The following is a 22,494-nucleotide window of genomic DNA, read 5'->3' on the forward strand; positions in this document are numbered from 1 at the left end:
CCGGTCGGTAAGTGAACTAGAGCGGATCAAAACTTGTCGTCAACACGGCGCTCAATATCCCCGCTCGGCAAAGTGGGGCATACACGGATACTTCTGTATTTTCATTTAATTTTCAATCAGATTATCTTTCCTACACCATAGAATCGGTAAATATGATCTTAACTCACTCATATACCGGGTTTATTTGTTAAATGTGTGGCGATTGTTAGCTTTATATTCGGTATAAATTCAAAGCGGCGAAACATGTGGGCAGGATTTTGAACGTCACCCGGGAAGCGCGTGTCATTAACAAAGACCAAAATCTGTCGTTAGCATTTTTAATTTTTTTTAACCTAACGGCTTTTCTGCAACCGCTTTCGACGAGTTTCCAAATTAAGATGCGATTGTCTTTAATGGATTTATATTAATTGGACATTTTTTCACTTTCTGTTTGTCTTTGTGTTTGTTGTTTTTGAAAGTCTCGGGGCAAGAGATAAAGAGAAAGCAAAGATGCCGCTTCTTCACAAAAAGCCTTTCGTGAGGCAGAAACCGCCCGCTGATCTCAGACCAGATGAAGAAGTATTCCTCTGTAAAGTCACGCATGAAATCTTCAGGACCTATGAGTAAGCGATTTTCATTTTATTCTTATTGATTTGTCTGAACTTTCCTTTTGATGCCAACCATAACACTTCAAAAACTAATAACAGAAGTGACAGCCATGGAGACAGTTTGCTTAAAACTTTTGAGTTTCTTTATCAATACAAAAACCAACCCATATTTCTCCAAGTTAGTTGTGGTATTTTATACCACAATATCTTCTAACCCAACAGCACTGGTGTGAAATAGTCGTGTTTTTATAAAGCCTCGAGAGTTTTACCCCTTCATACACCCGGCAGGTGTCAGTTAGGGCCTTTGCTAACAGAGTTGGTTGCTAGTTAGTTAGCTCCGTTTAGCCAACTTAACCACGATTTAGAGACCACACTGAGTGAATTACATCCTTAAACTGTGCAAATGTGTGTTATGCGTGCTTAAATAGTGTCAGTCAGATCACAAGTGGGATGTGGACGAAAAGCCCCTGGTTTGGTGTTTTTGGGGGGGTGTTAGCGAGGATGGGGCAGATCTCATTCACACACAGGATGTTGTACTGTAGCTAGAAACGTGGTCGCGCTATTGTTAGTGTGTGTATATGTCTATGTGTGTGTGACCATTAGAGAAACGAATTTTACTGATTTTGTCAATATTAGGACTTTACTGGTCATAGGGCTGGTATGAGTAAGATTATAATGACCAAATAGTATAACTACTAGGTTAAAACGACTCTAAAAATTGGTCTTAAAGTGTGGCTCTCTGTAAATTATAGGTTATAAGTTGTTGTGATGCATTATTTTAATGTCAGCCTTGGAAAGTTGACCCAATGATGATCACATAGGGCTGGAATAGGAAGTTGCAAAATATGAAGACCAAGTAGTGTACTAAAAGTCTGCCCCCCCCCAAAAAAAAATACGTGAAAATAATAAAAGCCTTAAAGTGTGATCAGTAAAAGGTTAATGCGTCACAAGATCTTAAGTACTTTTACTTATTTTTACAATTATTTTTATGCGCAGCTTGTGCGTGTACTACTGTGTTTTGGCAGTAAGAAGTCCTTATCAATCTAAAGTCAATTATCAATTATAGTCGTTTATAACTTGAATTTCGTGAACGTGAAACATTCGTTAAACAAAATCATTCAAAATATTCTTTATTATTATGAAAATACCAGAAACAATTTGAAGAACAGCGATATAAATATTCGTATTGACACTTTCTGGAATAGTAGGTGTTTTTCAATGTCAATGATACTTCCTTGGCAGGACCGGTCCTTCCAAGTCACTTTCTTCATAGGCTAGACGAGGCTCCTCTTTAGCATTTGGAGAACACGTAAATGGAACAGGCTAACAAGTGCACGTAATTGCGTCATTACATCAGTGAAAAGGTGTGCTTTTGGCGCTGTGCGCATAGGATTGTGGGTGATTTGAGAGCGCGAAGGCTACACGTATGCATCCTTTCCTGTATATGGGATATTTTTTCGAACAAAGAAATTCAGAGGATCCTCGACATTGGAACAGTCCTTCGACAGATGTCGATGACGTAGCATCCTCGAAATTCTGCCTTCCGACCTACTGTTTGTAATGGTATTTCTTGTGTCACACAATTGGTGGTTCTGTACAAGAGCGCCCTCTGGCTTTTGGATGTGCCAGGATTTCATTGTAATTCGTAAAAATTCATTTATAAAAAAAAAACGCACATTTGCACGATTAATTATTACAGCCCTAACGTGTATGCGCCCAGTCGAGCGCACTGCCTTGCAAAGTACAGTTTATTTGATTTGACTTGTGCGTATACGCAGACATTCGACACATGCGCATTGCGGCAAAATGCAATGCATCTTCATTAAGGCTACATACTGCATTTGCCTGTATGCACATGTGCGACCTATGTGTACGATTTACGCAAGGTTTCAAAAAGTTGGCGGTGCACATACAGTACGCACGCACTTTTCTGACGACGAAAATTACGTCACGCAAGGCATTAGTCTAGTCCTAGACTAAAATGCATGTTCAAGCTATTTTAACTGATAACAACATGCCATGACATATCTTCAAATATAACAGTGCTGCTGTTTTGTCTCAAAATCCACATCAGTAATGTTAAAAAGTCGTGTTTATAAAAACATCATAATTAACTAAGCTGTTTTTAGAGAAGTCAGCTCTTACGTTTGTAGGCACATGCCCAGTGTGCATGAACGGTCATGTTTTATGTGTTTTTGATTGTGTATTGAGATCGTTTTGAAACGCCAGTAGAGACGAAGACGCGCTAGTGTAAACGTAGCCTAAATTATAGTTCCGTATAGGACTTGTGCTTTATGCTACATTTCAGTTTTCATTTATACTTCTGTGTCGCTGTTCGTGTCGACGTGTAGTTAAACATGCAGATCGCTAGTATGCAGTGTCCACGTGCATGTATACACTGTATCATACATGTTGGTGGAGAAGCCTCAGCAGTGATGGAGGTAAATAGACAGCAACTTTTGATGCTAAACAATTAATTGCGATTAATCGTTAGCAGAATAAAAGTTTTTGTTTACATCACATATGTGTAAACTGTGTATAATAAATAAAATATGTATATATAAAAATATGAACACATTCATGTATAATTTTAAGAAAAAAATGTATATATTAAGTATTTATATTTATATATAATATAAATTATACATAAATATACAAATGTATATACACATGTAAACATTTCTAAAACATATACATGCATGTGTGTACATTTATTTATACAAATTTATTATACACAGTTCACACACACATATGATGTAAACAAAAACTTTTATTCTGCTAACGATTAATCGCTAAGCATCCCTAGTTTCAACCCGAGTTGTTAAAAATTGCTTCAAAACTTAGTCCATCTTTGTTTTCACCATTACAAGAGGAAATGGGACAACTGAACTAACACATTGTTACAATTTAGAAGAGGTGCATCTCAGGCTATGCAGAGGTATGCATAGCTAGGGAGCGTAACTATAAATCGCCCTTATGGGTGGCATAATCTAAGGCTTGTCTGATAATGGACCAATGTAATTTAAAAACCATCAGTTTTATTTGCTTGGATGGCTAAAATGTTAATGGAAACATAATTTTGTGGTAAATGTCACCCACAGTGTTTTTAGCTTATTTTTCCACAAGCTTTAGGTGGTAGGCGTGTGAGTCAGTCTGTTTGTTGTCATCAAAACAAACCTTTTGGCAAGGCTTAAATTTATGCAGTACTTTATATCTGTGCAAGTATTCATTTAACACCTTGTGTTGTTCAACAGTGAATTTTTCGAGAGGACCATTCTGTGTAACAGCCTGGTATGGAGCTGTGCAGTGACAGGGAAACCTGGACTGACCTACCAGGAGGCCCTGGATAGTGAGAAGAAGGCCAAGCAAAATCTTCAGAACTTTCCCGCTGCGCTCATGGTCCCCCTTCTGCACCTTACAGCACTTACACACCGCAATCGACTGCACGAGATCTGTGATGATGTGTACGCCTACGTCAAAGAGCGCTTCTTTCTCGGAGAGATGGTGGATGTTGTCAGTCGTTCTGGTACCAGGTAATATGTCAGTTATTGTTGTCATCCATAATTCATCAACATGAACGAGACCATACATTTTGTCATTCAGGTTGTTTAGAAGAAAAACAATGAGCCATGAGAGGTCATGTTTTCATTTATTCACAGTTGAAAGAGAATTTTTTTGGCTCAGTGCAAACTAAGCATTGGTGGTAAAAGAACTAAGGCACCATAATTTTTAGGGATGCACCGATAGGATTTTTTTGGGCCGATACCGATTTAAACAGACAACTTCTGGCCAATACCGATATTAAACACTTGTATACAATCCTATACAGTTGGTCTATTAGCTAGTTTATTTCTGCATCAAATTATTTTTACTGAAAATGGATTTGATCTAATTAACATTCAACAGACCAACATAATAAGAGAGGCACAAATTAAGCTAAAACAAATATAATAAGACAGCGTGACAACCTTAAAAGGTGGTTTATGCTATTCAGCATTTATTTTATTAACAACATTAACTAATTTTTTTACATATAATGGATTTCTTTATGCAGTTAATTAATAAACAATCGGTATTGGCCTTTCTCGTGCTATTGCCGATATGCCGATGGTTTCAAATTCATCAAAAATCGGCCGATAAATATCGGTGGCCGATACATCAGTGCATCACTAATAATTTTTAAATAATAGCACATCTTATTTACATGGTAGGTTTACAGTAGAGGGCTAACTATATATATTTTTTAATTTGCTTAAAGGTTCTCTAAGCGAATTCATGCGTTTTAGACCATAAAACATTTTTTGTTACATACAGCACACATCTCCTCACTATCTGCTTGCTACCTGACCGCTGATCAAACTGTAAAAAAACGCGATCTCTGTAGACAGCCCAGGCTCTACAAACTTCAATATACACACAGTGGCCAAACCTGCACCACGAAACAAAACAAAGTTTTACAGCCAATAAACGCCAAGAAGGATTTGGGGGTGGGGGTTGGTCACATTCACGAAAGCACGGAAGGGAGGGGGAGGAGGAGGAGGAGTTAGCTATCAACAACAAGTGACGTCGAACATATTCCCTTAGAGAGCCTTTAAAGATGCCGTAGAATGAAAAACTGTATTTACCTAGGCATAGATGAATAATAAGAGTTCTGTACATGGTAATGATGTATCATACGTCTCAAACACAATTGTTTCCTCCTCATTATGTAAAACTTGTGCATGCAAAGGGCCACAGGAAAACAGGCCAATCTCAACATAACACCAACTGTGATGTTACAGTCGAGATGTACACCCCAAACATTAAATCACACCTTAAATTAATACAATGTTGTTACAATGCTAAAATCAAAGTTGTGACTGCTGAGTTAGTAATATATGCTAGTTAATGCTATATGCTAGCGTTTAGGAATTTCTACTATTGACGTTATAGTTGCGTTTTGCAGGTCCATGAAAAAACACAAACTTGCCACTCAGAAACGTCCATTTCCAATCTCAGAATAATTGATTATTCCTCAAAATCTGTATCTTTGTCTGATACAGGCTCAAACATAAGGTCTGTTTGCATACACACAGAGCTACTAAACTGAACAGCCAATCACAGCAGAGCTCGACATTATTATTCATGACACTTTCAAATAATGTAATAAAAGACCATTTCATTCTAAATGCAAATCCTTGGGTTGTAAATGGACACGGTCTCTGTATAATTTTTGCACTTAATAAATTGATATACCTTCTATGTAGATATCCGAGAACAATTTAACATATTATTTCAATGCATTCAATGGCATCTTTAAAATACCTTATAATGCAAAATCTGTTGAATAATTTATGGTCATAATTGTCTGTTTAATAAATACTATTCATTTGCTTAAATATTAAAGAAATATTTTAAACAATTAGCTTACAACACATTGTCGACATTTAGTCATGAGACTGGCAAAAACCAATGATCATTTTACATTAACTGGTGTGCTGCCATTTTTTGATCTATATGTGTTTACATTCAGATGCTAAATATGCTCAAAATACAAATCTTTTTATAGTTTCACTTCAAAAGATGTATTAACGCACCAGTATCATATGGATTACTTTTACTGATAATAAATAAAAAAGGCTAACTTTAGTATGTCATATACACACGTTTCCATTTTCGGTCCACTATACTTTTAAGACAAAGGAAGAGTTGTTCCTCCTATGGATAAAAACACTAAACACAGGGCTCAACGCAAATAATTTTTATACTGGCCCGGTCGGGCCAGTGGTTCAGGTTTTCACTTGCCCTGCCAAAATTTTCACTGGTCCCAATAAAAAAAGTCAGTGTAACATATTTAAAAATAATAATTCAAAAGTCAAATATAATTGTATACATATACAACAGACATGTTCCAACGAAAAAAAGGCTCCCAACTTTTCTGCTTTACCTGTAGACATAAAATTAGTTTCTTGCGTCGTGTTTTACCCAAGTAAATGTCTGCTTCCAAGATGTTAAATAATATACATTGATGAAAATATATTTTAGTGAGTGAAGGTGAAGCACTGGCCCGATCGGGCAAGTGACAATACTTTCTACTGGCCCGAACGTCTCTAACGCTTGCCCCGGGCAACCGGGCAGTCCTGTATGTTGAGCCCTGAAACAAAATCTAGATGATTCACAATTATGAATTACTATTGAAGGGATTGTGAATAGTGAACAGTGTTGCTGTATAAAGCTCTGTTTAAAATGGGCTTAACTGAAGAGAAACATCCAGATGTTCACTGATATGTCCCCACCCATATGGCCTTTTTTTTTTTTAAGCCTTGGCAGCCTTCTATACGGTCCATTATCAAATCTGGAAAACAAGTGCCAACCCAGCACAACCATGAGTTTAAAGATAATAATATAGATTCGGTGAGCTTGATCTTGACCTTAAAGAAAGCTGTACAAGAGCTCTGTCCTGTACTGTAATGGAGGATTAGAGTCAGCCATCATGAGCTGACCTTGCTCTTGGAGATAACAGAAATAAATGGGGTGGAGCTTAGAGAATTTCTGATTGGTTGGACAAGGAGTTGCCCCAGACAGCATCACGGCTTCTGCTAAGGCAACCAGCCATGAGACAACATTGTACCTCACTGGTAGACAGAGGCTTGGATGGGAAATAGGGAGACTGCTGGTTGGTTCTCTGCTTCTGAATGAAAAGCCAGCTAATTTAACAACAGGACTCTTAGGTCATGCTTAAAATGTATGTTTATGTTTGTATTTTTTTTTTTAACATTTTGGGCGGTTTTCTGGACAGGGTTTAGATTAATCCAGGACTAGGCCTTCGTTATATTAGGACATTTAAAAAGTTTTTACAAACAAATCATACAAAAAACAATACTAGTGTGCATCTCTGATATATGTTAAAATACGTCAGTACAAGGTGTTTTCAAATTATGCCAGCTCAAACATGCATTTTATTCTGGCACTAGGATAAGCCCTGTCCAGGAAACCGCCCCAAAAGGCTTTATAATAATGTAATATTTCGAATGACACGGAGGCAATGTGTTTAATGTCTTTTGCAAAACATTCAGGATTTTAATTGGTAAATGATTGATGCTTTTTATTTGAAGATACCTTTGCCGTCAGATGTCTGGTCTAATGTAATGTATTTTTATGACCAACAGACAACACTGTAAGATATTGGAGGTCATACCTCCCTATTCCAATGGCACAGCTAATGGCCATGTTACACATCATATGGAGGGCGACTCAATTGTCATCAGCGACAGCGATGAGGAGATCACAGTCACTTCTCCCAAAACTCCATCTAATGGGTCAGTGCTTAAAACTGTCTTGGCATACATTAATTTAATTCTTCATAAGTCTCTGCCTATGCTGATTTTCATCTAAATCGTGTGATTTTGAATTGGAAGCAGGAAGAAAGCCATCAATCCATCTTTGTTTAAATACAAAGTTCAGCCTGTCAACCCTGAGGGTTGTGAACCATTAGTAGTGAAAGCTTCTCAGATTAGGTGAGTTTATACATTTTTGTTTTTTACTAAATATAAATTCATAAACTGTAAGTTTACTTGTTTTTGTTTAAATATCAAAACATAACAAAAACAGTACTGATATTTAGATCATCGCCTGCCCTAATATACTAACACAAAAAAAGTTCAAGCTCTTGTTTTTGAAGTTGAGAAAAACTGTGCATGTTTGTTGATCATTTTGTTGTCCCTTTCTTATGATGTTTCATCCTGTAGTCGTAAGAAGAATGTTTTTAGTCGAGACCGACTGAAGCTGCTTCTTAAACATCACTGTGAACCGATAAACGGGACCATTAGACTCAAGGTAAGATGTGTGAAATATAAAAGTCAGTGGTTTAGGAAGAACTTGCTTGCCAATTTGTTGTCATATTTTTTATTATTTAGTAAATAAATGTCTTTAAAAATACGTTTGTGCTGCTGTTATTTCCAGCCGTCAACAGTTGCAAAATATAAGTTACCCGAACAGAGTCTCTCCCACTTTTTTCCGGACGAGCCCCCAGTGTTTGCCTTCAGTCCACCAGTAAAGGGCAGAGGTCGTCGTCCAAATTGTGCTTCTCCAACTGAGGTTTGGGTTTTTTGCTTGCCCGTGTAGTAGATATGTTCAAAATGCATCGAGTCGCGACTAATCGTTTGCAGAATAAAAGTTTTTGTTTACATATTAAAATGTGTGTGTAATGTGTTTGAATAATTATGTATATATAAATGCACACACATGCATGTATATATTTAAGAAATATTTGCATGTGTATAAACATTTATTTATTTATTTATTTATTTATTTATTTACTTATTTATTTACTTATTTGTGTGTGTGTGTGTGTGCTATCTATCTATCTATCTATCTATCTATCTATCTATCTATATCTATTTTTTCCTTAAAATTATACAAACGTGTTTGAATTTATATATACATAATATTTGTTGATGTACTGTGTACTTTTATTCTGCAAACGAATAGTCGTGACTAATTATTAGGCAGCCCTACATCTAACATAATCCAGGAATTATACATTTACAATAATTTCACTTATGGCTTGCTATTTGTGTAAATGGTTTGAAGGAGATTTTTTTTTTTGTAGATGAATTATATTGAGGAGAAATTAAAACTAATGCAACAGAAAGAACAAATGATGTCCATGGGTAAGTTTCAGATGTGAAATACTGAATTTTAATTGGAACATGTCATAAGTAAATTAGGTTTGTTTACACATTTTCTGCCGTGCATTACAAAGATAAATTCAAGAAAGAAAGAGAAGATCTGATGGAAGCCAAAAGAAGAGAAAAGGAAGGCAAGGAGAAAAGAAAAGAGGAGATGAGAAAGATAATCGAAGAGGAGAAACTGAGAAGAAAAGAGGAGAAGGAACGAATGAAGGTGGAGAAAGAGAGGGTACGTTTCAATGCATCTCATCTTCAGTTTTATATTAATTGCATTTTTGGATGATGTGGTTCAGTTTTAATTTACAATCTAAATCTTAAAAAAATGTCATGGTTTACATTTCAGGAACGTGAGAAGCTGAAGGAGGAAAAGAAAAAATATGCAGAACGACTAAAGTTATGGAGTAAACCTCGAGAGGACATGGAGTGTGATGATCTTAAGGTAAACATCCCTCATGACATCATCACGTAATCAAGATCAATTAACCTCACTGATCGACTAGTTGGTTATAGGGTGGCCATCATGACCCATACATATTTAACGAGCTGTTCTTATTGAATTTGCCCCAATCAGGAGCTTCCAAAACCATTGCCAGTTAAAACGCGTCTTCCTCCGGAGCTGTTTGGCGACGCTCTGATGGTGCTAGAGTTTCTGCATGCGTTCGGAGAGCTGTTTGACCTGAAGGACGAGTTTCCTGATGGCATAACACTGGGTAAGATACAGCACCAAATGGATTGGATCATTGAATGTCATGTTATTTCCACCCACTGGGTATCTAAATACTGTAGCAATTTGGCTTAACAACGAATATTTACCTAGTGTTTTTTTGGTGCCAGAGTGAAATCTTTAATGTGTTGGAATTGAATGTTCTTGTTGACAGAGGTTTTGGAGGAGGCGTTGGTCGGCTCTAATCCTGAGGGCCCTCTCTGTGAGCTGCTCTTTTTCTTCCTGTCAGCGATATTTCAGGCCCTGGCAGAGGAGCAGGAGGAAGTAGCCAAGGACCAGCTCGCGGAAGCAGACACCAAAGGTTAGGGTGGTTAAACTTTAAGTGATGCAATAGTGGGACAACACATAAGTTGTTTTGTTCTGCATCCAATAAAATTGCTGTGTTTTTGTGAGTTGTCTTCAGGTGTTTGTGTGTATGTGATTGTCAGATCTTACTGAGGCTCTGGAGGACGATGCTGATCCCACTCAGTCTGCCATCAGCGCTGTGGCATCTTTGGCTGCTGCCTGGCCGCAGCTCCACCAAGGTTGGATATTATGCACTAAAATAGTCTGTCTTGATCACCTATGTGGCATTTGTCTTGAATTTATTTACATTTTCATTTGAATATGACAATACTGTTTTGACTTTCTATTTTGTAAGGCAGAAAGTTCACCTTACAGGATTCCCACGGGTCCTTGAAATCTTTAAAAGTTTGTGAATCTGGGGGAAAATTCAAGGCCCTGGGAAGTTTTCGAAAATATACATACATGGATACAAGTCATTGAAAGTGCTTGAATTAATTTTATGCGTGAAGTTTTCTGGAATAATATCCATATTATTCCCTGTGTAGTGTAGGATAATTTCATAAACATTCTAGTCTTTTTAAGCACACGTGTTAAACTGTTTGCTTTAAATGCTTTTATCTTCTGTATGCGATACCAAATGATGGTTTTGGTTGATTCATACCAAAATGCTTTTTTGCATAGTTGTGTTTGACACATGAAAACGTCTCGGGTTACGTATGTAACTGTTGTTCCCTGAGAAGGGAACGAGACGCTGCGTCTCCCTTGCCATACTTTCTGCGTCCCTGTAACGTCGTCTTTGGCAATATTTCAGATAGCGATATACTTCCTGGCTCCCGCGTCACCCTGTCTTTGTCGTTAAGCCTCACTGTTAGTTAAATTTGATATACACATTCAGACGCACTTAACCCTGGAGGCATCCCCAAAGTGTCACCGCAGTGACGCAGCGCGAGTTCCCTCGAAAGGGAACTGTAACAATGTATCTTAAAAGGTAACACGATGTAACCTTGCTCTCACTTGAAATGTGTCCCCACATTTAGTCCTTGAATTTGAGGGAATTGGACCTGGAAAGTCCTTGAAAGGTCCTTGATTTTGAAGTTAACTAAGGTGTGGGAACCCTTCTTCTAACTCTGAGCCTTTATATTATCAACAAAGACTATTTAAATTGACTGTAAACCCATCCATTTAGGTCTTTATGCTCCGATCTGTGCAGGTTGTAGTCTGAAGCAGTTGGATCTGGATAGTTGTACCCTCACTGAGATTCTAAGATTGCACATCCTGGCCTCGGGGGCAGACTGCAGCTCCACCAGTGCTAAGTTTCGCTACCAGAAGCAGGGTGGGTTTGGCTCCACGGATGACCCCTGTGTGGAACTGCGTCTGTCAAACCAGTGCCTGCTGAAAAAACTCTCCAGCACTGCAGTCTATGACCTGCTGCCTGGTAAGTGCATTCATTTATAGATGTGCTTAAGACACCATAAATGCCAATAATTTGGGATGTGACGATAAATACGAATATACACTAATAATACCTGGCGAATGACTATTCTGAATCGCACACATATTACGCACAGCTATTTCCTGCACTACTGTCTTTGATCAGTAAGTCCTTATCAATCTGAAATCGCTGTTAGTTTGAGTCGTTTATAACATGCATATACTGATATTAAATTATTGTCCAGCCCTAAATATACAATAATTTGACAAATAAAATAGATGAAGATGGAAATTGCTGTTATCAGCATATATGAAATGCAGTCTTAAATTTGTCGTATTAGTGCAAGTTGTGCATGTAAAATCTCTCTTTTAATGTAACTTTGGCATTTGTTTGTTTTAGGAGAGAAGCTGAAGATCCTTCACGCTCTTTGTGGGAAGCTTCTGACTCTGGTTTCCACACGAGACTTTATAGAAGACAATGCAGACGAGCAGAGAGCTGCCAAACAGGAACTACGAGAGCTTAAAGCCGAGCAGCATCGCAGAGTGAGAGAGGAAGCTGCTGAGAGGTACCGCATGTGTCACATAGATGCCCAGTTCTTTAATATCAAATGTTTTTATTCTCGGAAGTTTATCGTTGCGTCTTATGTTCCAGAGTTCGGAAAAGAAAAGAGGAGAAACTGAGAGAACAAGAGCAGAAATTGAAAGAAAAGCACGAAAAACTCAAAGAGGAAGCAAAGAATGGAAGCCACGTGGCTGGGTAAGATAAAGCAGTGATCGGTTGATAATCTACTACTTAAAGTTTAGTCCACATGCTTGAATTAAACTTCTGTTTGTTGTAGAGATGAAATGGACACCAGCACAGAGAGCCAAGAGGCTCACACAGAACAACACACAGAGGATGAGGAGGAACAACCATCTAAATCTAAACTAGGTATGATGAATCGCAGAATTTAAATTAAAATTGGGCCTACTTGTTTAATGTAGTAGTAAATTAAGAGTTTGCTTCCAAAACACGATAAACGGCATTAAAAAAATATCAACAAAATCAGTTTTGTATCTGGTCAGTACTAAAAAGTTTTTCATTTGACACAAAATGAGATATCCACCGTGTTATTCTGTCATCTTTTCTCCCTTTTTTCCAAACCGCCACAAACGCCACTCCTCCTTTTCTGTAGAATGCAATAAATCTGCTTAACCAATCATAGTGCACCATTCCACGCATTATAACAATGATGGCAGCGCTTTGAATACACACGGAATCCTAGTTTTCCTCATCTACTTTAAACAAAAATAAAATAATACTTTGATGGCATTGATAAACCTGTGGTGTGAAGAAACGTAAGCCATCAATATCTAATAATTTATGTGAGAGGCGCTTAGTCGAAGGAAAAATGCCGGCTGTTTCTTGTTTTCCTGACAGCATCAAACTTCTGTCATGTTAACACATTGACCCCAGGGGATCTTATGAAAAACGTTGCATTTATTTCACGCGAAGTCGAGCAGGACCAAAACATTTTACAGCTAATCACTGTCAAAAAAGTTCAGGGATGACGTCCCAAGCATGACAGCAGCAATGACCGTGTTATTAATATGACAAAGTAAGTGTTTGATTAAAAAAATAAACATTAATGGCATTAATCAAGTGGATACCACTAGTCAACTAAATGAATATAACATGGCAAAAATGAATACACATTTATATATTGATTCAATAGATTTATAGCATTTAAAAAAAACGTATTGCATTTTGCGGAAAAAATAATAAATTTTTATAATAAATCTTTGAAAATCAGTTCCTCCAGAAAACGCGATTATGCGATCGCATGATTCAACGCATAATCAGCCAAAGTCCGCATATTTATGCGGGGGCCGAATTTTTTCAAATATGCCGCACTTTCTCTGCATAAATTGCAGATTTCCGTTCGCAAAATATGTGGGGCTTGCATGATTTCACAATCCTCGCATTTTTGTAGCAAAAAGTCACATATATCTTAGCAGAAAGTTGAAAAATGTTGCATTTACTTCACACAAGCGCAGCCATGTCCCCTGTTGCCATGGGAACGTTATGAAGTGACGTGAACATCACTGAAAAGCTGGCCGCAATTTCATAGCATAAATTGCATAAATATCCGGCATATTTCATCGCATTTAAAAAAAAACGTGCCCCAAGATCAAGGAGTTTTGCCCGCAACAATCACAAAAAACTCTTGACGTAAAAAACTCGCAATTTTCTGGAAGGACTGGAAAATCAAATTATGGATTTGAAGTTTTAATGTTATTATAACCTGAAGATGCTATGTGAAAGTTTGTAACAGAAAATAGTGGTTTACATCATGTCACTTTCTTGGTATAGAAAACACATTTTTACCCAAATTAGTCAAAATCGATTAATTGCATTTTGGAGCCGAACTGTTCAAATATACATTTCTGGTCTTATTGTGCAAGATTCAGTAGTGGACATATTTTCCCAAACAAAATAAATGTCTTTGCCATCTTGTAGTATTATAAACGCCTTTACTTTTTGGTTGATGTCACCAAGCCTTATTTTATAAATCCATCCCTCCTATTTGTCATTTGAAAACGTTCAGTTCCCTTTGAAGGTATAGATTGCCTGTTTTTAATATTATTTAGAAAATTATAATTAATTCCTGGTATCTGCACTTCTGTGACTGTAGATTATACACAGACCTGCTACTTACAAATTACTATTTCTCTAGCAAAGAAAACAAACAGCTCCCTGAAAGAGAAGCAGTCCAGTGAGGTTGAAGTGAAAGACAGCCTGAGTCCAGAGGAGCTACAGCAACAACAGCTCAAAGAGAAAGAACTTCTGGAACGGATTCATAAGGCCATGGCCTGCACCTACATCCTGCCTTTTGGTCGAGACCGCCAGTATCGCCGCTACTGGATCTTTCCATCCGGCGGTGCGCTCTTCGTCGAGGATGACTTTTTTGGTTTGACAGAAGACATGCTGGAGCCACGTCCAACTCCTGAACCCAAGATGGAGGAGGCTCCATCAGTAGAGAGCCCTGTTAAGACCGATGATGCCACAGTTGAGCCGGTGCCGGTCCACAACACCTCCCCTCCAGTCAACCGGCCCAATCAGTGGTTCTTCTACAGCGTGGCTGAGGACGTGGAGCAGCTCATTGAAGCTCTTAACCCTCGAGGACACAGAGAAAGCACCCTTAAAGAAGCCCTGCTACAGGAGAAAGAACGCATCCTTCAACTGCTAGATGAAAAGGCTGTTCAGCGCTATCATCCTTCAGGTACTGTGGGATTAAAGTGTCTGTCAAACAATCGATCTGATTGCCATTAGCAATAAAAACTGAAAATAGATCTTTATGTATGGCTGGATAGCTATGAAAATTATGAACATGGATTGTGCAGTGAAATTTCACTGAATGTCATTTTTTTGTGCAGATAAACCTTTCCCAGAGACCAAAAGCAGTAGCTTGAAGGCGAAAGCTGCCCTGTCTTCAGAAAGCACAGTACCTGCTGAACGCTTTATGGAAAATCGCCTCAAGGATCTGCTACTTGATGTCGAAGATCGCATCTATCAGGGAACTCTGGGCACAATTAAAGTACGTTTACCCCTTCTGTGTGTCTAATAGATATTTTGGAGCAAATACAGTCGTGACTTTCATAGTTATTTATTACTTATGATGATTAATGACTATATGAGTTTGTCATATTTCGTAATTGTGGTGCCATTTTTTTTAATAGAATGATTGATTAGGTTGAGCTGAATTTCAGTGATTGAAATGTAAATGTTTGTTTGTTTGTTTGTTTGGCTTTCTTAATTTGACTATGAGAAGGTAACTGACAGAAGTTCATGGAGGGCAGCATTGGAAAACGGGAACTATGAACTACTAAGCCCTGAATCCAAAGAGCTGATGAACGGCGAAGAGGAGCCAATGGAGATTGAAAACCACTTCAGAGTCAATAACAGGTCAGTATATAGACGAGAACCATTTCAGTCTTTTAAAGGGATAGTTCATCGAAAAATTAAAATTCGGTCATCATTTACTCACCCTCAAGTTATTTCAAACTTGTATTCAGCAGAACAAAGGAATGTATAGTAGATATTTTGAAAGTTTTGTTATTAACCAAACAGATCTGGGGCACCATTCACTATGACTATGGAAGTCAGTGGTGCCCCAAATTTGCTTGGTTACAAACATTTTCAGAATATCTTCATGTGTGTTCAGCAGAACAAAGAAACATATACAAGTTAGGAATAACTTGAGGGTGAGTAAATTATGACAAAATCTCTTTAAGGGAAATACGTCAAACATTTTAGTGAAAGTGAGGGGGTTAGCGTCTAAAGCCCAGGATACACTGCACGGTTATTGGCTGTCCCAGACGAAAGATTTCCATCGTGAAACGATCGTCGCGATTTCTATGATCGTGGCTCTTCATCGGTTGTCTTATGTCTTACAGTGAGAAATGTTCAAAGATGGCTGTTTTCCCGCTCTTGTGTCCAAAGATAGCCTACGATAGTTTTCCATTTCCAAGTATGCTAGTTTTACATAAAATGTTTATTTATGCCACATTTGTCACATGTCTTGTGTAAAACTGGAAGTATAATGAGGTATAATAATTACAGCTGAATGATTTTGTCAATGCTTTGTTTCCCGTGAATTTGTGAACTGATTGATGTCTCTAATTCAGGCTGCAAGAATTAAAAGCAGAGAGTCAGAGTGTTACATCCACTACTGTGAGCACACCTCAACCCATCAACAACACCGTCCAGTACCTGGCACAGGCTTTGGCCCAGATAGAGCAGGGCATAGAGCGCAAGTTCCTCAAAGCTCCACTGGGTAAGATCTGCACATCACTTGCATTTAAACTCGAACAGATTTTTTACATTTCCATACTTTTCTGTTGAAGGGGAGGTATGGAGTGTTACACCGATTTTTGTTCCTTTTTTTATTTGCCTTTTGTCCAGAAGTATTTTTTATTCATCCATTTACTGTTTCATAGGCATTTAACCTGACCCACCAGGTCTGAGATAAATCATAACATAACAAATACTTTAAAATGTTTTATTTGAAAATACCGAATTGCAAATAATGTATTGATTCAAGGATAACAATACAATGTAAACTGTACAATATCATGTCCAGTTTTTTGTAGTTCTCAATATATTGTTTTTAATCAGGTGATGAAGATTCCAAAAAAGATCAAAAGGTTAAGAAAAAGGACAAAAAGAAAGATGATGACCAATCTAGTGAGAAAGATGGTAAGATTTACTGTTTACCAGATATGGCTAGGATTTATACTCTATAAGGACTTTGTTGCCGTAACATGGCTGCAGGAGGTGCAATGATATTACGTAGTGCCTGAAAATAGTCCCCTGCTATTAAAAGTTACCATGGGGACTATTTCGGTAAAAATGTAGTGTTTTACTCTAGGGGAGCTGGAAAATGAGCGTAATTTCAAAAAAGTGGAGTGTCCCTTTAATCTCATAATTCTCAACAGTGACCATCTTCATTGAAGCCTTTTTACTGTTTTGCGCAATTAAGGAAAATATATTGATTGAAATCGGTATCGACATTATATCTGTACATCCCTAAACCAAACCAGTTTACTTCTATTTCCCTTAGATGGTAGTGAGAGTGGGCGGCAGGTAAAAACTGTGCTGGAACGCTGGCGTGAGTCTCTTCTGGCCTGCTCCAGCCTGTCACAGGTTTTTCTGCATCTCTCCACCCTGGAACGCAGCGTCATCTGGGCTAAATCCATCCTTAACGCCCGCTGCAAGGTGTGTCGTAGGAAGGGAGATGCTGAAAATATGCTCTTATGTGACGCCTGTGACAGAGGCCATCACATCTTCTGCCTTCGCCCAAAACTGAAGGTAAGCTTGCTGTGTGCTTGTCTTAATATTTAGTAGTAGTTTTATGGAAGAAATTGTCAAGTCGACAAAATAACTATTTAAGGTAGTTTGTGAAAAAAATCTAGGTAATATGGCCAGTAATTTATAGCTCTGCACATTAAAAATTTTTTGTGTTTCCTGATTATTTTACAGGCTGTTCCTACTGAAGACTGGTTCTGCCCAGAATGCCGTCCCAAGCAACGCTCCCACAGAATCAACTCCCGCCAGCGTTCTTCCATCGACTCTGAGGAAGAAATGGAGGATGAGGAGGAGTCTGAAGCAGAGGAGGAGTCAGAAGAAGAAGAAGAAGAGGAGGAGTCGGAGGAAGAACAGTCAGAAGAGGAAGAGAAGGAGAGGTTAAAAAGATTTGTTTTTTTCTTTTAATCATTTCATTGCAAAGGGAGATGGAGAAGTTCCCTAAAAGTTGATACTAACTACTTTTCTGTTCTTTTGATATTTCTCACCTTAGTGTTTCTAAGAAGGTTGCAGTCAAACTTCCTCTCCAGAGCACTAAAGGAGGTCGTTCAAACAACAAATCAAAGCAAGCTGAATCGGGTCATTCCACACCTCGCTCTCAGCAGAGTACTCCCAAACAGAGCCAGTCTGCTAATAAAGGAGGCTCCAAAAACTCAGGAAAGAAACCCACCCCAGTGTCAAACGGCAAACCCCCGGCACGGGCAGGCAGCCGCTCCAGTGCTCGTCTTAGTCTAGAGGTGCTCGCCAGTAATGGCACAACGGCTAAGTCCAGCAACCAATCCAGCCCTTCCACACAGAATACAGACTCTAGAAAGAGACCCATTACTGGTAAGGACACGTTGTAATAGAAAGAAAGAGTCTAATAACTTTTTTTTAAATGTCAACAAACAGTCATGGGGTCGGTTTCCCAGACAGGGCTTATCCTAGTCCCAGACTAAAATGCATGTTAGAGCTTAACATATATCAGTGGCAATAGTTTGTCTCAAGATGCACACCAGTATTGTATAAACTACTTAAATGTCCTAATATAACTAAGGCCTAGTCCTGGATTAATATAAACCCTGACCGGAAACGCCATAGTGTTAACACTTTTCAGGGAATAAACCTCCCAAAAGCTTATCCATAGTTTTATCTGCCGTAGGAGGAGAAAGTATTTTAAACATATTAAAAATTGTGTACTTGATTTATGTACACATACATTGTTCTGTCTTCTTTTTTAAGGGTTTTTGTTCACATTTCGCATTTTAATCTCATTCTGTTATTTGCTTTTTCTCCAGCAGAGGTCTCCCCAAAAGCCAAGATCGTTTTGGCTCCAACCACTACTTCATCCAGCCGTAGAAGCTCAGGAAGAAATCTGGGTGTCCATGAGCTGTCAGCCTGTGAGCTGCTCACCGTGGATCTGGTCAGACATGAGGACAGCTGGCCCTTTAAGAAACTTGTATCCAGAACTCAGGTAATAATAATAATAATAATAATAATAATGTTACATTTATAAAGTGCTTTCCTGCAGCGCTCAAAGCCCATAACATATGAAGGGGGATCCACCTGTTAATGCATGTAGGCATTAAAGGGCCGTTCACATTATAACGTTAACTATAACGACTACATTAGCGTAGTACAAGTTTTTGAAATATACATACATAGATACAGGTCATTGAAAGTGCTTGTATCTACTTTATGCAGGAAGTTTTCTGGAAAATCCATATTATTTCCTGTGTAGTGTAGGATAATATCATTAAAGTTCTAGACTTTTTAAGCACACGTGCTAAACTGTTCGCTTTAAATGCTTATATCTTCTGTATGCGAATGTTGATTAATACCAAAATGCTTTTTTGCATAGTTGTGTTTGACACATCATCTCGGGTTACGTATGTAACTGTTGTTCCCTGAGAAGGGAAGAGACGCTGCGTCTCCCTTGCCATACTTTCTGCGTCCCTGTAACCCCGTCTTTGGCAATATTTCAGATAGCGATATACTTCCTGGCTCCCGAGTCACCCTGTCTTTGTCGTTAAGCCTCACCATTGGTTGAATTTGTTATATACATTCAGATGCACTTACCATTGGAGGTGTCCCCAAAGTGTCACCGCAGTGACGCAGCGCGAGTTCCCTCGAAAGGGAACCGTAACAATGTATCTTAGAAAGTAACACGATGTAACCTTGCTCTCACTTGAAATGTGTCCCCAAATTTAGTCCTTGAATTTGAGGGTATTGGACCTGGAAAGTCCTTGAAAGGTCTTTGAATTTGAAGTTAACTAAGGTGTGAGAACCCTGTAATTTGATCACCAGGTGCAGTCCTCACGTAAATCATTTACTTACAATGGCATTAACAAATATCCCATATTTCCTTTAATTAAACACCTGGTCTTAAGATGCGTTTTCAACTATCGGACCAAAAGTGGACGATGTTAAAGATGGGTGTAAACAGTGTTCAAAATGTTTTGAGCTCATTCACTCTCAACCACATTGAGAGGTAGTCGAAAACACATTTGACCAGATTGCTAATCCATACCGTATGTTTACAGGTACCTGATTACTATGATATCATCAAGAAGCCCATCGCCTTGAGTACAATCAGGGAAAAGGTCAACAACTGTGAATACCAAACTGCTGGTAAGTTCTTTATTTTGTGGATAAAAAGTAAAAAAATCCAAACACAATAATTCATAGATTGAGATATGTCTATATGATACATAATCCATCCTTAAGGGGCGGTCACACGTAACTTTTCGTTTCATTGACACATGCAAATGCATCCGACTAAAAAAACACATTGTGTAAAGATATTTCACATTTTGATGCGTAGTAAAGTTCAAGTCTGGTGTTCAACTCTGACTTGTGAATCGTATCTCGTGGAGACGTGACCAGTAGGCATGACACTTCTCTCTACTGTAAAGCAAGATGGAAGAAGCGCTACCCGCCCATATTCACAGCAACGTCCAAAAATATTTTCATGCCTAAAGTCTATGACCACCCCTTTACAAGTTAAGATGCTAACCATAATCTCACTGTGTTTGTTTAAATTTACAGCGGAATATATTGCAGATATGGAGCTCATGTTTTCCAACTGTTTGGAGTACAACCCACGTAGCACCAACGAAGCGAAGGCCGGTCTGCGGCTCCAGAGCTTCTTCCAATCCGAGCTCCAAAGGCTCGGCCTGGCAGACCGCATGACCCCTCCTCAGAAACGACCACGGATGTAAACAAAACTTTCATGCAACCCCACCAACTGGCAGACTGAAGGCCAGTTCATAATCCGCTATCTAATTATGTTGTTCGGTGGTATTTGTAGAATGTTCATAGGCATTCCAGTGTGGTGACACAATAAAAATTCAACCTACCCCTTGTTCACAGGAAAATTAACTTTTAAAGTGCAGCGTGTACAAATGTCATTCTCACAAATATCAAGTTGCATTTATCCGACTGTTATGAAGTCACGTTTAAACCATTAATAGTAGGAATCAGTGAATTTTTCTTCCTATGGTGTTGCGGGAAACAGCCGTTCTGTGAAAAAGTTTTGCACTGTGTTTTCTGTACTTTTCCATTCAAAGTTAACTCAGGACAAAACGCGTTGTTTTTTGTCTGTAATCTCAAAATGGTGCATTTTGTTATTTTGTACCTTGACTGCATTTCTAGACTACTGTTTTGTATAGTTTTTTTTTTTACAGACTATAATGATAAATCAAGTCTTTCAGCTCAAAAGAACAAATAGAATTTCTGTTTTGTAGTTGTGAATAGTTGTAAAGAGAAACCGTTGTTTTTTTTTCCGTTCAGGTCCCTATAGCTTGCTTTAACACTACATAGGAACCAAAACCACCCTTTTCTTTTCACTCACTGGTTATTTATTTAGATTTTGCTATAATTTGCTTGCTTTATTTATAAGTTTGTTCGTCTCTCTTTTTGGTAAAGAGCAGCCGGCTTTGGTTTCTAAAAGCTGATGAATGAAAGTTCTCTTCTTCCAGGTCTTAAGGTTCATTTTACCTGCTGTGCAAATTGCGTATTTGTGTATGTAAAATAAATTTTGTTTATATTTGGCTTGAATAGTTGTTTTTCTCAGTTGTACACAGATGAGACTTTGCAATTGTCAGTGTTGCTAGACTGACTCACAGTAAATTTCATTGCAGCCTAGCATTGTGGGACATTTACATATTCAAATGAAACATTTCCATAAAGAACTACATTTCCGATTTTTATTCATGGAATAACAAACAATACATTATATAAATCTTTACCATATCTCCAGTGAAAGCTAATATATTGGGAAAGCAGTGTGGTCGATTGGCTTATATAAGACACAAATGTCATTAACTAATATTCTGTTTTTCGCCCATTAACGGTAAACTAAAACATTTTAAGAGTATTTATGAATATTAAGTACTTGAAAAAATATTTTTATAGACTTATACTGCTGATCTTACAGTACCGGTGCCTTACTGATTGAATAGGACTTTGCTAGTGTTGTTAATACAGTGTAACGTCATGCTAAAAGTCTGTCAGACGTTGAACAACAATGTGTCGGCCAATTGAAAATATTTATCAACCGATACTCATAATTTAAAATAAAATCCAGATATCAACCGTTATTATTATTTAAAAATATTTTTTTACATTTTATTTATGCTTTTCTCATGTGTCGACGAGTCATTTGTTGTGCAGCGCAAACTGACAGGGGCATGACATCAAAGTACCGCGAGAGCAATTCGGAAGCATACAGAGCAGTGTACTCTCAAATCGCTCTCGCGGTACTTTGATGTCATGCGTTTGTCAGTTCTTGCTGCTCCACTTAAAGTCAAACACACCGATTCTGTTCAGCAAACCAGTCTGAATTCAAACTAGACTTTATCTAGTAATCACTAGTTATCAACTTAAATGTCTTAACAGTTTGTGTATTTTAGTTTCTTAGTTTGATATGTATTAGTGGCTGCATTTTATACTTAATTCTATTAAACAGTAATA

At 38.0% G+C, this 22,494-nt stretch overlaps 1 protein-coding gene across 3 annotated transcripts; it reads left to right on the top strand.

Annotated features, from left to right (window-relative positions):
• The first annotated feature begins 7 nt into the window (after positions 1-7).
• On the top strand, positions 8-21,579 carry baz1a (bromodomain adjacent to zinc finger domain, 1A). Of its 3 annotated transcripts, none has more exons than XM_065253772.1 (28): positions 8-146; positions 459-602; positions 3,842-4,120; positions 7,736-7,885; positions 7,985-8,083; positions 8,315-8,402; positions 8,529-8,663; positions 9,178-9,238; positions 9,331-9,485; positions 9,600-9,695; positions 9,828-9,966; positions 10,135-10,281; positions 10,409-10,504; positions 11,476-11,700; positions 12,097-12,262; positions 12,349-12,453; positions 12,536-12,627; positions 14,414-14,959; positions 15,114-15,274; positions 15,509-15,642; positions 16,365-16,513; positions 16,855-16,935; positions 17,300-17,547; positions 17,719-17,921; positions 18,035-18,369; positions 18,819-18,994; positions 20,064-20,151; positions 20,569-21,579. In XM_065253772.1, the coding sequence occupies exons 2-28, from the start codon at positions 490-492 to the stop codon at positions 20,739-20,741; spliced, it is 4,440 nt and encodes a 1,479-aa protein (XP_065109844.1). In that variant the 5' UTR covers positions 8-146; positions 459-489; the 3' UTR covers positions 20,742-21,579. The 3 variants fall into 3 exon arrangements, with proteins under 3 accessions (XP_065109844.1, XP_065109847.1, XP_073668420.1); XM_065253775.1 differs by having other exon boundaries at positions 18,822-18,994; XM_073812319.1 differs by having other exon boundaries at positions 7,988-8,083.
• The last annotated feature ends 915 nt before the right edge of the window (positions 21,580-22,494 follow it).

The sequence above is a fragment of the Paramisgurnus dabryanus genome, chromosome 17 (genome assembly GCF_030506205.2).
Source record: "Paramisgurnus dabryanus chromosome 17, PD_genome_1.1, whole genome shotgun sequence".
Lineage (NCBI taxonomy): Eukaryota > Metazoa > Chordata > Actinopteri > Cypriniformes > Cobitidae > Paramisgurnus > Paramisgurnus dabryanus.